This window comes from Muscardinus avellanarius (genome assembly GCF_963383645.1).
Source record: "Muscardinus avellanarius genome assembly, chromosome: 20".
Classification (NCBI taxonomy): Eukaryota; Metazoa; Chordata; class Mammalia; order Rodentia; family Gliridae; genus Muscardinus; species Muscardinus avellanarius.
In genome coordinates, this window is record NC_137806.1 from 12,244,056 (window position 1) to 12,260,163 (window position 16,108).

General features: G+C 44.7%; 1 protein-coding gene across 15 annotated transcripts in view; it reads right to left on the reverse strand.

Moving 5' to 3' along the window:
* Positions 1–16,108, reverse strand: part of PARD3 (par-3 family cell polarity regulator) — a gene marked incomplete at both ends in the record, with an annotated part of 556,932 nt that overhangs the window by 196,098 nt on the left and 344,726 nt on the right. For 5 of the 15 annotated variants that reach the window (XM_080716979.1, XM_080716978.1, XM_080716991.1 and 2 more), the window contains 4 exons: positions 1,137–1,364; positions 6,152–6,196; positions 7,343–7,404; positions 12,353–12,542. In XM_080716979.1, the coding sequence (XP_080573105.1) occupies positions 1,137–1,364; positions 6,152–6,196; positions 7,343–7,404; positions 12,353–12,542 (525 nt within the window). Of the gene's footprint in view, positions 1–1,136; positions 1,365–6,151; positions 6,197–7,252; positions 7,405–12,352; positions 12,543–16,108 lie in introns of all 15 variants that reach the window. The other 10 variants (XM_080716987.1, XM_080716985.1, XM_080716989.1 and 7 more) reach the window with 4 other exon arrangements.

A 16,108-nucleotide genomic window follows, 5' to 3' on the forward strand; every position in this document is an offset into this window, starting at 1 on the left:
CCAAAGGTTAGAACGCAGGAGATTTACAACCCACAAAAACCATGTCTGGTCTCTGCTTCCATGCTGGACTGCAGGGCCTCCAGATTTTCTTAAAAATAAACAAACAACAACAAAAATGTCAAAAACTAAAATGCGAATTAGCAACTATTAGCAATATAAGCTAATCGATAATTTTTACCACTAGGTTTCCTATCGGCTTCCACCTATGAGTAAGTACATTAGTCCGGTTTTTCCATTATTTTAAATGCAATGACTATTTCTGTGTAACAAATGCTTAACTATAAAGATAACTCCCAGGAAGTAGTTTTATGAAGCACGTATTTTTTCCTCAGTAGAGGATGGAAAAACATTTCAATCAACTTGGCTTAAAACAGTTTGTAATAAGTCGGGTGTGGTGCCACACACTGTAATCCCAGTACTTGGGAGGCTGAGATGGGAGGATTGCAGGTTCTCAGCCAGCCTTAGCAACTTAGTGAAGCCCTCTCCAACTCAATGAGACCTTGTTTCAAACTAAAGATTAAAGTACGACTAGCGAAGCTGGGCATGGTGGTGTACGCTTGTAATCCCAGCATTCAGGAGGCTGAGACAGAGGATCATGGTTCAAGGACAGCCTCAGCTACTTAGTGAGGCTCTTTGCAACTCAGTGTGACTCTTTAAAAATAAAGAATAAAATATAGGGCTGGGGGTGCAGCTCTGAGGTAGAATGCCCCTGAGTTCCATCCCCATTACTGCAAAAAAAAAAAAAAAAAAAAAAAAAAAAAAAAATACAACTAGTGGTGTAGCTCAAAGGTAGTAGAACAAAGAGGAATTTCAAATGACATTTTCATAAAAAGTAGCTGTGTCTTTCAAAAAACGGTGAGAGAAAAAGTGGTTTTACATTTTTAACAAAATCTTCACTTGAATGTTGGCCGAAGACACTGCTTCTCTCTCCTGCCATGGCGTTCAATCTCCTACAGTATCCCACGGCGCATGGCCTCTGCACAACCCCACTGTACGCTTGCAAGGGAATCCACGCACCCGAGCAAATGTCAACTTCCCATTACGAAAAGCCTTTAGATCTCAGAGGTCCCTGGAGAGCCCGGAACCCCGCCCTGCCCGTGATGGGTGCCCTGGGACCCGCTTTGGGAGCCACTTACGGGTCTCCATGCCCTCGTCATCATCATCCACCGTGGGCTTGTCGTAGGACTTGTCGATGGCTGCTCGGAAGCTCTCGTTGCAACCCCGGCCTCGGATTATCCGCGGCCGAGGGCGATGGAAGGGAATGTCCCCATTCAAGGTGACCTCGGCAACCGCAGTCTGCAGACTCTCTAGCGAGCTGGACTTCTTCAGACCCAGCGACGGTCCCACGTCTCTGCTGGGGGAACCTTGAAGGTTTCAAAAGCAACACCATGGTTAGAGGTCACTGAACACCACACAGCCAATTGTCTACGCATTGGAGGAAACTTCTGCGACATGAATTATTTGCACAATGATGAATGTGGGAAGGTGGTAAAAAATAGCAGAGTCCTCGCTAGTTTTTGTTTGTATTTCCATTGTGAAAAACTCAAGTTACTGGTCTCCTGTTTTATCTCGACAGATAAAATTTTTATCAAATCATTTTGCTCCAAGTAATAATCTAAAAGAACCAGAATAAACAGGAAGCTCATTTTAAACACAGAGAAAAGTGATGAGGAGGAGAAAGTAAGCAACCAGGCATGAGCACTTTATCGTAATGGAAACCCTGTCCTGGCAATGGAAGATCATCTGCGGCTGGAGCCAGACACTGGGTCAAGAGCTCCAGGAGCCCCTCCCATGACACCTGCGGAGTCCCCAACACCGAGCAAGCTGGCACCAGGCAGGAACCAGCCCTGGCCCCCGGGAACACAGGGCTGGACTGTGGACAGGGCAGAGTGACTCAAGGCTGGACAGTGCTAGGGCCCACGAGGCTCTCTCCCACAACACTAGGGAGACCGAGCGCTGGCCTTGTGGGCTGACACCTAGGGGCCTGGGACAATACCTGTTTGAAAAAACAGGTGAGGGACAGAGGAAGAAAAAGAAGGAAAACTAACATTACCCAGAAAAGCTCAGCAGAATGAGGCAGGAGAGTCAACAGATTGGCTGTATTTCTTGAAGATGCGGGGCAAAAGCCTGAGGTGATTCAACAGGGATCCCGGAGACCGGAGGCATCGCCCGGCTCTCTAAACTACCCTAATTTAGCCTCTCCAGGGCAGGGCAAGGGGTGGGGTTGCACCCTCCCTATCCTGTTAAAAAGACAGATGAAAAGGCTGGGAGAGAGGAGAAACAATGGCTCAGCTCTCCAAGGGGGGCCAACAGTATGCTGATCAATAAGGAGTAGGCTCCTGTTATTACCTAGAAGACAAATGGCTGTGGCGTGGGCTTTCCATAGCTCAGAGTATAAAACGGAAGGAAAATCAAACTAGGGGTCAAAACAAGAGCCGTGATTCTAAGAGAAATGGACCTTACACCTGCGGACTCATCCTCACCGCGGGGTGGGGCGCGGAGACAGGAGAGAGGCGGTGAGAGCTGACATGGACACAAAGGCCGACGCGGGGTTCTAATGAGGAGATGACGCTCTATAAGCCACTGTGCGTGGGGGATGATGATACATTCAGCTTCCTCGAGGCAGGCCTGCGTGTGTTTCATTATTTATTTCATGACATGAATTCACGCAGTCTCTTTCTTTCAAGAAGATTAAACAGTAGCCGGGTACGGTGCCACACACCTGTTAAGCCCAGTACGGCGAGAGCTAGGAGAGGATCACAGGTTCAAGGCCAGTGCACGCTAACGTGGCATGACCCTGTTTGGAAGTAAAAATTCAAGCCCAGTACTGGGATCCAAGCCAGTAATCTCAGTAACTGGGAGGCTGAGGAAAGAAAACCACAGGTTCAAGACCAGCCCCAGGAACTTGGAGCCTCAACAACTTAGTAAGACTGTGCACCAAAATAAATTAAGACAAGGACTGGGGTGTGGTTCAGGGATAGAATGGCTTTGGGATCTAAAATAAAGAAAAATAAAACTGGGGGTAGAGCTCAAAGGTAGAATGACCTTGGTTCAATCTTTATTACCACAGAGAGAGAGAGAGAGAGAGAGAGAGAGAGACAGAGAGAGAGAGACAGACAGACAGACAGAGAAATATTCTTTTTATTCTCTTCATACAACTATCATTTTGACAATGGACATTTTCTAAACAACTCATAAAAGTTATAGCACAGAAAGGAAAATGAATAAATAAAAAATCAAGGAATAAAAATATCAGAACAAGATCATTTCCGTTTCTGGGCAGGGACATTTATCTTTATACTTTCTAAAGTTAGCATCAGGAACTTATTTTTTAGATTTTTTAACTATATCATGTCCATCAATTTGCACAAATGTCCGCCTGTGTGTAGGTTCCATAAAGCGGGTATCAGGGTGATATCCAGTGCTTTCCTGGGCTCATTAGGGACACGTGTGTAAAAGAATCCATATACATCTCAATTGCATGTCCAATACATATGACTACAATTAAGACTCCGTGCCTCTTTTAAGGATTATCACAAAAATACCACTGGCTAGATATATAAAGTGCCTCTTAATGAAAAAAGTTAGCTGATATTTTACTCTTAATGTACTCTGAGTGACAAAGCTACAATAGTGAACTTCAGAAATGGTATGAACACTTATTAAAAATGAGTGTCCCTTAGCATAAACACAGGAAAATCTGCAGAAAAATAATCATGCAAGTTAAATATTCAACAAAAATTTTATAAGTGGGGCTGGGGGTATAGCTCAGTGGTAGATCCAATTCTCACCAGGCGTGGTGGCACACGCCTATAATCCCAGCAACCTGACGCAGGAGGACTGAAAGTTTGAGGCCAGCCTCAACAACTTAGTGAGACCTTGTCTCAAAAATGAAACAAGGGATGTAGCTCAGTGGTAGAGCTCCCGTGAGTTTAATCCCCAGTACTAAGGGGGAAACATCTAATTCTCTTCTTATTCTTGTCTTCCTCCTCCTTTCAGAAAATAAACTAACCCAAAATGTCAACACAAGAACCCTAAGTCTGAGAATAAAGGGGGAATACCAAAGCATACTATTGCCCCTAGGTCTGCTTTTAGTTTATTGTTTGGGTTTTTTGCAGTCCTGGGGATCAAATGCAGGGCCTCGTGAATGTGGGGCCAGAGCTTTACCACTGGGTGATAACTCAGCCTTGAACCAGCTTTCCTATCCCTTCCTGCCACAAACAGGTAAAAGTGAGGATGCCTTTTGCAGAGTCAAAGGGAAATGCAGTTCAGTTTTCATGACGAAAGGCTTAGGGGAGACGGATGACCTGTGCTAAGGCGACCCTGGACTCTGCCCAGACCTCTGGACGGACACAGCCGTGACAATCTTGAAAATGCAAGAAAAGAAAAGCTCTGTCCCCGGTGGGGAAAAGCTCACCTAGACACGCAAACCCAACAGACAAAAGCACTGCTGTCTCCACAGTAATTTTTTTTTTTTTGTCACAAGATTTTCTAGTTTAATAAGGTTGCACACAGGACAAAAAAAATTCTTCTTTATCTAAGAGCTAACATTTTAAAAGACAAAAACGTTGTTGAATTATATTATATATTTACCTACTCACCACAAAGTTATGAGATGCTTTTAGTCTAAGTCTGATATCCTTATTTTTCAAGCCACAATAAATTGTTCTTGTCATCGTAGTAGCTTTGACATAGTTAAATGTTTTTCTTTTGTTACCTAATTGGCATAGTACATGGTCATGTCTTTGGACCTGAACAGCTCAATTTGGTTTTTAGACATTAACATAGGTAGGGGTCACTTCTCTAAAAAATACTGAATGTTACTAATTCCCAAAACTAACTCCTCTTTTGCATATGTGAACTACCAAATAATGTTTTCCTATAGGCCTGCTTTAGAATTTCAATGAATTTTATGCTTGATTAAAAAGTAACTACTCAGTAGGGGCTGAAGCTACAGTTAATTGCCTTGTGATACAATTAATACTATGATTTATTGGATATAATTTTTACAATCTATCTTTTACTCTACAGAAAATGATAACTCTCACGTGTCTATGATAATCTTTACATATGTGTGTGGGATACACATTTTTCAAGCAAGCTAAAACTAATTATTATTATAGGTTAAAAAGGTGAATTAAAGCTAATTAGTGCTAAGAGATGTAACTCCATAATCTTGGCTCTAGAATAATTAAAACCTGATTCTGACTTATAATAATTCATCACAAGTGCTCAAGTGGAAAAGGCCCACTACTTAATCTATAAAGACTTTTCTGATGTTCATACAAGACCATAAAAAGTAAAAGATACTATAATGCGAAACCCAGTTGAATACAATCCACTTCTTCCATGGAGGGACCAGCACTGTTTTAGAAGTAATCAATTTTGAACAAGTTCTCAAATCTACGACATGGAGCCATATGTGTTATTCTGTCTAATCCAATGTCAGGGCAATTATAAGTGAATTCCAGCATCAGTAAAAATAAATCAACGTAGGCTTATCAACGACAGCTGTACTAGGTATTGTTGTCTAGTGAAAATATGTTTCAGTGGGCAATGTTTATCTTCAAATCAAAATCACCACTTAGAAAACTGGATGCGACCTCGAAATCAGATAAATGCCTAAAGGTGACTCAAGAGTCTGCCTCTTCTGGTCACTCTTATGATCACATATTCAGGATTTTGATGTTTAAATCATGACAAAACATTCCTACGCAAGTGTAATTCAAATCTAGGAGTCGGGCGCGGTGGCCTGCGCCCCGTGTGCGCCCAGAGCCCCAACTACTCCAGAGGATGTGGCAGGAAGACCACGCGACCCAGGAGATCGAGGTCAGCCTGGGAAACACGGGAAGCCCCCAACTCAAAATAATGAGTAGAGAGAAAGCAGAAGGGAAGGAAGAAAGCCTAGATCTAAATTGTATTTAAGATTTTTGATGGAGTACACTGTATTTCCATTTAATATTCCTACCACCGGTAAATTTCTTTAAAGGGAAAATTTTTCTTTTCACCTATAATTTGATTTCCTTCAAGTAAACCACCTGTGCCAGACTGGAGTACTCGTGTTTACCCCGACATGACTGGCAGCTCTATAATTGTGATAAGCGGCTGGGACCACGGTTTCTATGGCAACGGTCTCCCGGCCCGTGCTTACCTGCTTCCTGGCCATCCACTGTATTGAGTTTAGTCTCGTCAGCTACTGTTAAAAGGTAAATGTATACTGGTTAGCCAGTTAGTGCCCACAGCCCCACATGCTTCAAACATCCCCAGACCTTCACAGTTAGGCGACGAGTCTTGGGGCACATTTCATGCAAATAATATGAAATATCAAGCAGACATTCATAATCAAAAACCAAGGGAAGAAAAAAAGCAGAGTGTCCATGCAAAACGCCAGTCACTTCCCTGCACAGACACGGTGTTATTGCGTGTTAGCGTGGCGCAGTGAGGAAAGGCATCGCCAAATTTTCCTTCTATGCATTTGACAAATTAATGCTTTTAGTCTTTAAGTACAAACAGCCACCAGAGAACAGCAAAGGTTACAGTTGATTAACAAAGGGTTTTTTTGTTTTAAAAAAAAATCACTCAGTTTATACATATAATTAATTGCTTCCCTTTTTTTATTGAGTGGTGAATTTGGATTTAAAGAGACACTACCTGATTGGTGTGTGACTAACAACTATGGTTAGTCTCTTCCTCGCATTTGCTCCCAAATATTTTCTACGATAGATGTTCTTAAATTATTAGTTTGATTAAATGTCTCAATGTCTTAATCATCAAAACACAATGGTCCGATTAAAAAAAAGAATGCCAACGAAAGGAAGATGCTGTAAAGTAACCAAGTTCCAGACATGGATTGAGATAATGGTTCCTCTCCAAAATTTCATATTCCAGTACAGAAAATCCCACAACAAACCAAATACAACTTCAAAAAATTTGCCTTTAAAAAAGCCAAAGTATTAAGACACTTCCACTTTTAAAGTAAAGATACATAAATATAGCATGATATGTGCATTTATTTGTTTCCTTTCTCATAAGAAAACATATATGAGCATATTGCATGTTATGTCAACATGCCACTTACGGATAAGACGGTTATCTCAAACACAGAGAGAAAAACTAATTTTTGCCAAATTACTGCATTTCACATTTATTTTCCCTATTGCTTGAAATAAACAGACATGTGTTGGGGACCACTGATTTTATCCTGAAAGCATTAACCCCTGTTGAGATAAAGATTCATGGAGATTGTACTCACTACCTAAATCCATGCTTTTTGATTTTCGTGTTTTAACGAAATCCAATTGACTGGCATCTGAAAATTGCTTTGTGCGTTTTTCTGACATACTCTGGCGTCCAAATCCTTCCCGTTGAAAGGCAAGAGCTGGATCAACATCTGGACTCAAAGAGCTAGGGGGAAGAAAAAGAGAAAGTGTTTACTAAAAATACAAGGCATCCGATGGAGGAAAATCCAGACGTGTGTGTGTGTGAATATGTGTAAATATATGGTCCTCAAAACACTTTAAAATGAAAGACACAAGCTAAAGGTTCATGTAAGAAGCTGTAGCAAGATAGGAGGAGATAGAATGCAAAAGTAATTTAACATCCAGAGGAGCCCTCTCTGTGCGGATTTCCTTTCTGTACTTCCTTTATTTCTCCATTCTCTATGACAAAAACTCATTATTTCTAAGCGATTATTTAAAAGGAAGGGCTGAGGGAGGGTAGCTCAGCAGTAGAGCTCTTGCCTAATAGGCACAAAGCCTCACACTAGAGCCACAAAGTAAACATATAATTATAAAACAACAACCTTAATTTTGTCAAGGATTGAATAAAAACTAAAATGTTTGGAAGGACTACTTGAAGAAACACACGTCTATCACTATATACATAAATTGACACAAACAACTGGCCATATGAATTGCCAGTTGGGTAGAAGTTTCAAAGAGATGTATTCTGGCCCTCTTAAATATCTTTATCTTGTATTTCAGAAAAGAATAAAGAAGGGAAAAAAACATGTTTTATCAGTAACTTTATGACGGTGCAGTTTCTCCGAAATTGCCAGCCCTCTGGAAAGAAGTCGGTTCTACACCGTCTATCAGAACCCACTGGGGGAGTGTTAAGCTTGGGGACAAAGGTCCAAAGCGCCCGGGAGGACGGGCTCCCTTCTCTACAGTTCAGGGCAGAAGGCTGAGCCGAGTACGAAGCAGATGTCATGGCCGTGCCAATGCGAACTGTACAGGCAGGAGGCAGGAAAGGCAGAGCTAAGTTTAGTTGGCAACTGATTTGGTGACACCAACGCGGTGGTTCAAATGGAGATGTTCGGAAGCAGATGGCGAATGGCTGGCAGTCTTGCTCCCAGGCGCTTTCCAGCGGAAGTGGCTGGAGATGACACAGAATCGCTCTTACTTGAAAAAATCTGTGAACATTTTTAAAGGCACCACCAGGTGTTCTGAGCACACTTGGAGCTATGAAAATGGTTTCTCCTCTGTGTCCAACTCATTGAGTCAATGAATATCACCAGCAGCTTGTCTAGCTTGGGATGGAGCCAGCTTGCCTACCGGGCAGGGAGGAGACCGCCCCGCCTCAGCAACCAGACACCACGCTGCGGTGGGGGTGGGGTCCCGCCAGGGGCTGAGTCCATGGTAGACACAGACGTCCACAGGTGTGTTTCTGACAGCAACAAGCTCCCCGGAGCCTTCAGGGCAGGTGAAACTCGCCACTCACATGGTAAACGGGTAGCGAGGAGGGTGGCATGGCTCGGAAATTGAGCTTCAACTCAACTCTGCACAGAATGGCAGGTGACCTTCAAGAAGGGCTCAGCCAGGAGCAGGGGAACGGAGGACGCCAAGGGACGGGCTCTACCGCTGGTTCAGATTTTATATCCTCTAAAAGTATGCCTTAAGACACTGACCAAGAGGAGAGTTGTGTGCTCTAGCCTTCAAGGATAATGAGAGAATTCAGGGGCGTGAGGCGAAACTGCAATGTGGAAACCAAAACCGCTCCTCTACTCTCCCACCAAAGCGATGCAGAGTCAGGTGCTGTCAGAGCCCAGAAGGGGACCAGACAACAAGTCCTTCCGGGATTTTCCACCAAGCAGAACTAAGCTCCGGGTAGAGTGGGATCCACGCAAAGTGCTTTAAAGCAAGTGGGTTCTGAAGGAGGTGTGCTGAACCACGGTGTTCCAGCTGGCTCACTATTTCAGAGAAACTACGTCCACATAAAGTACCCGCGAAGCTGAGCTTTCCTTCCCTTTTTGCGTGGGGCTGGGAATTTAAGAAGACTTCGCTCTCAGGTCATGCAAATTGCTTGCTGCCCTCGCCTCAATGTGGGATACAGCGGAAGACGGAAAAACAACCCCACCGGGACCACGAGTTTAGTCCCAGGCAGAAAAAAATTATTTTTGTTTGATATTTTTGTAAGATGCTGTATCTTAATACCAGTCATTCCGTTTGCATTCTCCAGTAACCCTTTTCATTTAAAAGAACGTATTTCTTCTCTAAAACTTTTGATAGACTAGATGCTCTGCGAAGAAGTCGGGCCATGTTTCTCACGAGATTCCAGATGGCCCTTCGCAGACTGGATGCCACACTCTAGCACACAGAGATGGCTAGAGTTTCCAGAGCAGAAGTGCCCCAGTCAAGAAACATGGTTTCTGAAAGGGAGAACTAGGTCAACGTGGTGAAAACTATCCCTAATTCTGGAGTAGCAAGCTCTAAATAACACGTTGCCAATGACAACGATTGTTTTATTTTTTGTTTTGTTTTCTTTTGGTGGTACTGAGGTTCCTGGAAACCCTTTTACCTCCGGGCTACACTTCCAGACCCATTTTTATATTTTTATTTGGAAACAGGGTCTCTTAAGCCAGCGAGGCTGGCTTCGAACCTGCGCGATCCTCCTGTCTCCACCTCCCAAGCACGGGGATGACAAGCGTGCCCACCACGCCCGACAACAGTGATTGTTTTAGATATGGAAGGCAGAAGTCTTCGCTTACTCTGCACATGCTTAGCAACTTTTCTTTTTTTGTGGTGCTGGGGATGGAGCTCAGAGGCTTTCTACCATTGGGCTGTACTCCCAGACCGGTTTTGTACTTTATTTGGAAACAGTATCTTAGTAAGTTGCTGAGCGCCTCACTAAGTAGCTGAGGCTGGCTTCGACCATGCACAATCCTCCTGTCTCAGCCTCCCATGTTCTGGGATTACAAGCCTGTGCCACCACGCCCGGCAGCAACTTTTTTTTTAATGCTGGCATCATCTGAACACTTTAAAACCTGAACTTCAAGAGGGCCTGAAGCTTGGGACAGACTGAGTTTGAACTATAGTTTTTTTTAAGAAATCAGCAACAAAGTTTTTTAAAGAACTAGAAATCATTACTTGCCAGCGTTGCCTATAAAGCTCACGTAGTGTATTTCCAAATGAATTTTCTATCTTCTAAAATTATGCTGCCATTAAAATTAGCATTTCCATTAGGCCCTTTCCCCTCCCTTAAAAACATTACTGTTTCCCAAATCAATTAATGAGTTGAAAAAAGTATATTCTATTAGTTCACAAATTAGAAGTTTAGCCACTTAACACATTTAGTCTTTCACAATGCACAGTGAGCTGTAAACACGCACAATTTAAAATATCAAATGAGTTTGTGAGTTAATAAGCGTCCTAAAATAACTGTTCTTAAACCATGACATAATTAATTCTACCCTACCAATACACCCCTTAAACTACTTTCAGACATAATAATAAACAATATACTGGAATATTTGAGTTAGATCGCAAGGCTGACAGATGATTCTGTGAGGAATGTAACCATACCCTGACCCCGATGTTATTAAAATTCCAGTTATTAATCCTGTCTTATTGCCCGTCTGTTTTTCTAACATTTTCATCAAAGATGAGGGAGATATTGTCGGGCAGGAAAAGCGTGCATCTTCCGCTGTGATGCAGAACAGCTGCCACCCGGTTTGGATAACCCTTCGTTCATATTCCTCCCTTGCTCGCGGTTCCCGACGGCAAAATCGCACTGGTCCTAGCTGTTTTTTGAAAATCCCCTTGAGGGAATGAATGCCACAGAAGAGCCCTGCACATACTTCTTTGCACAAGGCAGAGCTCTGCAAAGCCCTAAACACGCCTCTCCCGACGACCACCCCGCAACTCCTCATCACGGCGGAAATTCAAAGGCTTCCGTCCCTGAGATCCCCCCCGCACGCCCAGGGCTCAGAACCCCCGCTCTCGGCGGCGGTCTCACTTGCAGGGAGACACAGACACAGCAACACGGCGGCCCCCGTGCACGTCAGATCAGTGCTGACCTACAGCGTGGCCCCCTCTACACTCACTGAAACACCCACTCAAAGCTAAGCGATCGTGCAACCTCTATTTTTATATCCCATATTTCCAAAGGAGAATTAAAAAAGAAAAGAAAAGCAGAGATGAACTTTCCGAGGCCCCAAATGCCAGGTGAAGCTCTTCCAGGAGGTCTGCGGCAGGGGCCGCTGCGCGGACTGTACTTCTGTGAGCGCCTGTGGCGTGGGGAAAGAGGGCCCGGTGGGGGGATTTCACTTTGAGATCATCGCTAAATGTTAACACAAATAAATGCCCCTGGACGCCTCCTCTGTAATATTCAGTGTCGACACGGGGATACGGAGGGTACGAGGGTAAGGAGGGAAGGAACAATATCATCCGGCTGAAAGGCAGTGCACTGCCAGAGTCCTGGGCCCTGACGGGGCGGCAGAACCTGCTTTCAAACTGCACCTGCTTTGTGGTGGCGACCACTCTCACCTTACAAATCACCCCTAAGAGGGCTTTGGCTTACTACAGAGTTACTAGGCATGAGACTAAGGTCCCATCCACATCTGTGGGGCACACTTTGGCTCAGTAATATTAAAAGTTTTCTTATAATTTAAAAGACACAGGGAAGGGGGAAAAAAACAACAACATGAGTGTCCCAAAAGTCCCTATGTTAGAAGTACAAAGTATTTAAACAGCATATTTATAATAGTTAATAGAGCCTCATCCAACTCCCAGAACACAGAACCGTTAGCTTCATATGTAATTGTTGCAATCTACTTGGGAATTTGCTCAGAATTTAGCTAATAGAAATGCAACTCATTAATTTAACATGGATCTGAAATTAATGAACAGCAAAACCTAAACACAAAATGAGCGAGTGGCAGTTTTGCTGTTGTTGGGGCTAGATTGCGAAGTACAGTGGAGGGTGGGAACTTCGCCTTTTATTAAAACAGCAATCATTGAGAATGTGGGAACCGTCAACACAGAGGACCGCTGTACGGAACCGACTAGCTGTGCTGGCGACGAGCTGCAGGGCAGGGCTGTCACGAGGCGATGTCCCACCGGGACGCGGAGCTTACCAGTCAGCGGAATCTCCAAGCCCAGCCTTGGCCCAGGCGCCGGTGGCAGTGGTCACGCAGCCCACGTCGTCGTGGGAGCTGGACGAGGACTGGTCAGAGAGATGTGGCGGAAGCACCGGCACCCGGTCATCTTCTATGATGACGGTGTCATCCTGGGGCATATTCACAGTGGGGGACAGCTGGTATTTACCTGTCCGATGAAAAAAGAAAGATATTCCAGCCATGGATCAAAGTGCTGTGCGTCTGTCGTGATACTTTGCTGAATCAGAAAACATCTGCACTCACACGCCTGCCCACCCTAGTAGAACAGAAGAGAACTCGGCACGGTCAGCTTTCATAAGTGACTGTCAAGGCCGAGTCTATCTTAACTCCTGACCCACAGCTATCGACGCGGCACAGTGTGCAAGTCCTCAAGTCAAAGGCGATCTCCAAAATTTCTTCCAAGGTGAAAGTGCTGTGTGCATTTTAAACAGAGAAAGTCCTTTGGAAACTGTCCCAGGAGATGGAGAGGGCAGTCTGCTACTGTACCACTCATGCGTCCTGCCCTACGGCAAGGGAGGAACTGGGCAGGCAGGCCCTGCGAGACCTCCTCTCTGCTTAAAGACCTCACATTAATGCAGGTGGAGAACGGCACAGATAAGTGTGTGGCTCGAGTGCTCTGCCAAGCGTTCTGGGGATTCACGTGTGTTGGTAACTGCATGGGCACCTGAAGGAAAGGAGCCAGGGACCTCAGCAAGCTAGCCGCAGAGGTGGACTTTGAATGAAGAATACTCTTTCTGCTAGAAGAAATGATGGCATTTACTTTTAGACACCAAAATCATTAATGCATGATGGAGAAAAGCCCTCGGTGCACGCAGGTGACACCTGGAAGACAAGGACCCCAGACTCAAGGCTGGGAGAGGGGAGAGGCAGACTGACCTTGAGGTTAAGGAGAAGAGCTCTGACTGCCCTGGGAGTTCGGGGGCCTGGCTGAGAAGCAGCGTTCATAGTAAGGAAACACCCATACCTGTCTACATGTCTACACTGTCCAGTTTTTGCAAGAAAATCTGCTTGGGCTCAAGGTCAGCATGACAACCATTTAGCTGTCATAGCAATTCTTGGGACAAAATCTTGTTTCAGTGCTTTGAATCTTCAGTACCATCTTCTTCCCTCTAACCATCTGAAGCGCTCGAGGCTTCTTCTTGAAATGTCATGGCACACTTCGGAGAAAGAGCGAATTGGGAAGGTTTCATTCCACGTGGCTTCTCAGGAAAAAACTGTATTCACAGGAACATCATACATGGCGCAGGCCAGGAAGTCGGGTCTCCAGCAGAGCAAGGTGCTTTCACAGGTGGGTCCCCTGCCACAGGAGGACGGGACAGCTCCTGCTTTAAGCCCCATGTCCAATCTGTTCAACTGACTCTCCAGGCTCCTCCCCAAATAAAAGTTGTGCTGAGCTGTCTCTAGACCCACCAACATCTTACACAGGCAGGAGCTGTCTTCATTTCTACAGAGCACACCGCAAGGTGCAAGTAGTTGGCTTGACATTTTAACACAAGTCTTAGATCTAACTCTGAAAGTACATGTTCTTAAGAATGCTGGGTGTGATACAGAGGGGCTTGAAGGGTTTTTTTTTTTTTTAAAGAATATAGTTTCCTAGGCATTTTAGCAAAGAAACAAAAGAAGATGTAGTCCCTATGTGTCTTTCCAGGACCCCCACAAAAGGGAAACTTGCTGGAAATTACAAATATATTTAATATCATCTGTTTTCTTATGGAAAAGCTACCTGTTTTTTGAAATCTCTAACATCTTATCAAAGACCTTTCCATTTTGATTTTGAAATCAAATGGAGTTTCCATCATTTTTGACAACTGAAAACTTGCAGCTTTAGATAAAGGATTCTGATACACATGTAAAGTAAATATAACATGTAACCATTTCCCTTTCCTGATTTCAAACCATTTCTTACTCCTTGAGTCTTAAGATACTAGAAACTTGTTTGCCAAAATACCCATCAATTAGGCCAAAGACACACATATATGCTCCCCTAAGAAGTACAGAGAATTATAAAATGAGGGTCACCCATACTGACCAACCATCTGCCTGAGGTGTATTTCACCCAGGCATAATGTACTGAAAGATCTCAGAGTGACCATAGTGTGTGTACATTTCCAAACGCCAAACGCCTTGCATTGACACAATATATTCTGAGTGAAGCTTAATTCTCCGTCTGGGCCACGGAGTGGATCATATGCTAATCCTTTTTGTAATATGTTGTTCTGGGAAGAAACCTATTCCTTGAATGGTCGTGGATTGTGCACATGTGTGAGTGAGCGGCAAGGAGTCCCTCTAATGAGACGACCGGACATCTTCCGCCCACCCACGACTGTGGAGGCTGCGCCCCGCGGGACCCGGTCAGGCTCCTGTTCTCAGGTGTGAACTTCTCAGCGTGCGTGAGGAAGAGTTTGGGGCTCTGACCCTAACCACACATTCCAATGTGTCCCCCAAGATGACTCTGTCGTCTCTTGGTTACGACTGCTCGTAGTCGGTACTCAGCACAACCCGAGTGCGAAGCCTTCCGAGCGCCTCACGAGGGCTTCACGCTCTGGCTGTGAAGGAGACGCTGACTCTTCGCTCCCACTAACAGGGAGTGCAAACGCAGAAGCAAACCCACCCATCTCCATATCGAGCAGAGGAGAGAAACAATGAGATACGAAATGATTGTTTACTCGACATTTATTTGTTGGTAACTTTACACAGAATGCAACACCATGCCTGACACCAGAAACACACGTTCCGACTCAGAATCAAAGCTCCCAGCGTTCCACATCACATTCCCAGGAAGATGAAAACAGTCCGATCCTGATTATTATTGAAACTGACGACAAGTGTAGGACTCCTGACCCACTGAGATAAGCTCTAAAACGGATTCAAGGGACGTTTTGCTTTAAGCCAAAATTGTTTAAAAAAAAAAATAATTGAGGGGGGAAATTTTAAAGCTGTATGCTTCCAAGAATCAACTTGTAATATATTTTACAGGGTGAGCATGTTGGTTCAATTAACTGTGCTTATTATTTTCTTTTTGTTATGAACTAATAAGGCAGTCCAAAAATTAAACAACATTTCCAAGCTTTCTCAAAGGGAAACTTCCTAGGTGGCGCATTACATCACTGTCAGATGAATGTGCAGGACCATGCTTGTAAAGTCCACGGCAGCAGAAACTCGCTCAAAGCCAATGGCGCTTGGGAAAATCTTGCCTTTGGTCATGTTTTGACTGACCACACTCACGGCTAAGGAGACAGGTGTGAAGACCGTGTGAGCCCTGTCTGATGTGAATAACTGGACAGCCACCGTTTGGTACAGAAACAGCAGCTCCCACCCAGTCTCCGAGTCTCTGGTCTGGGAGTCCCCTGAGGACCCACCGCTGAGGTCAATTCAAAGGTGGACTGCGAGAATCCTGAGGTCATGGGGTCCTGGGGCAGACAGGCTGTGGGGACTGTCCAGGGCCTTTGCTGTAAGCCCAGGCACTTGTCAACCACAGGAAGTGGGGAATGCGCCTCCTGAAGCCTGACTCCACTTTCTGTGGGGCCTCGGCACTCCCAATGGCCACTTTTAGTAAGAGGACGTGGCACACAGCCAAAGAAAACAAAACCGCCGTGGGACCTTGGGATGCGGTGACTTTCTGTGGTCAGTGACAAAGCGTGTGACCGATGCGGCCGAGGCCCCGGCAGGACGAGGCTGCTCCTCTCGTGTTATTTTATAGCAGCCTCTCTCCTG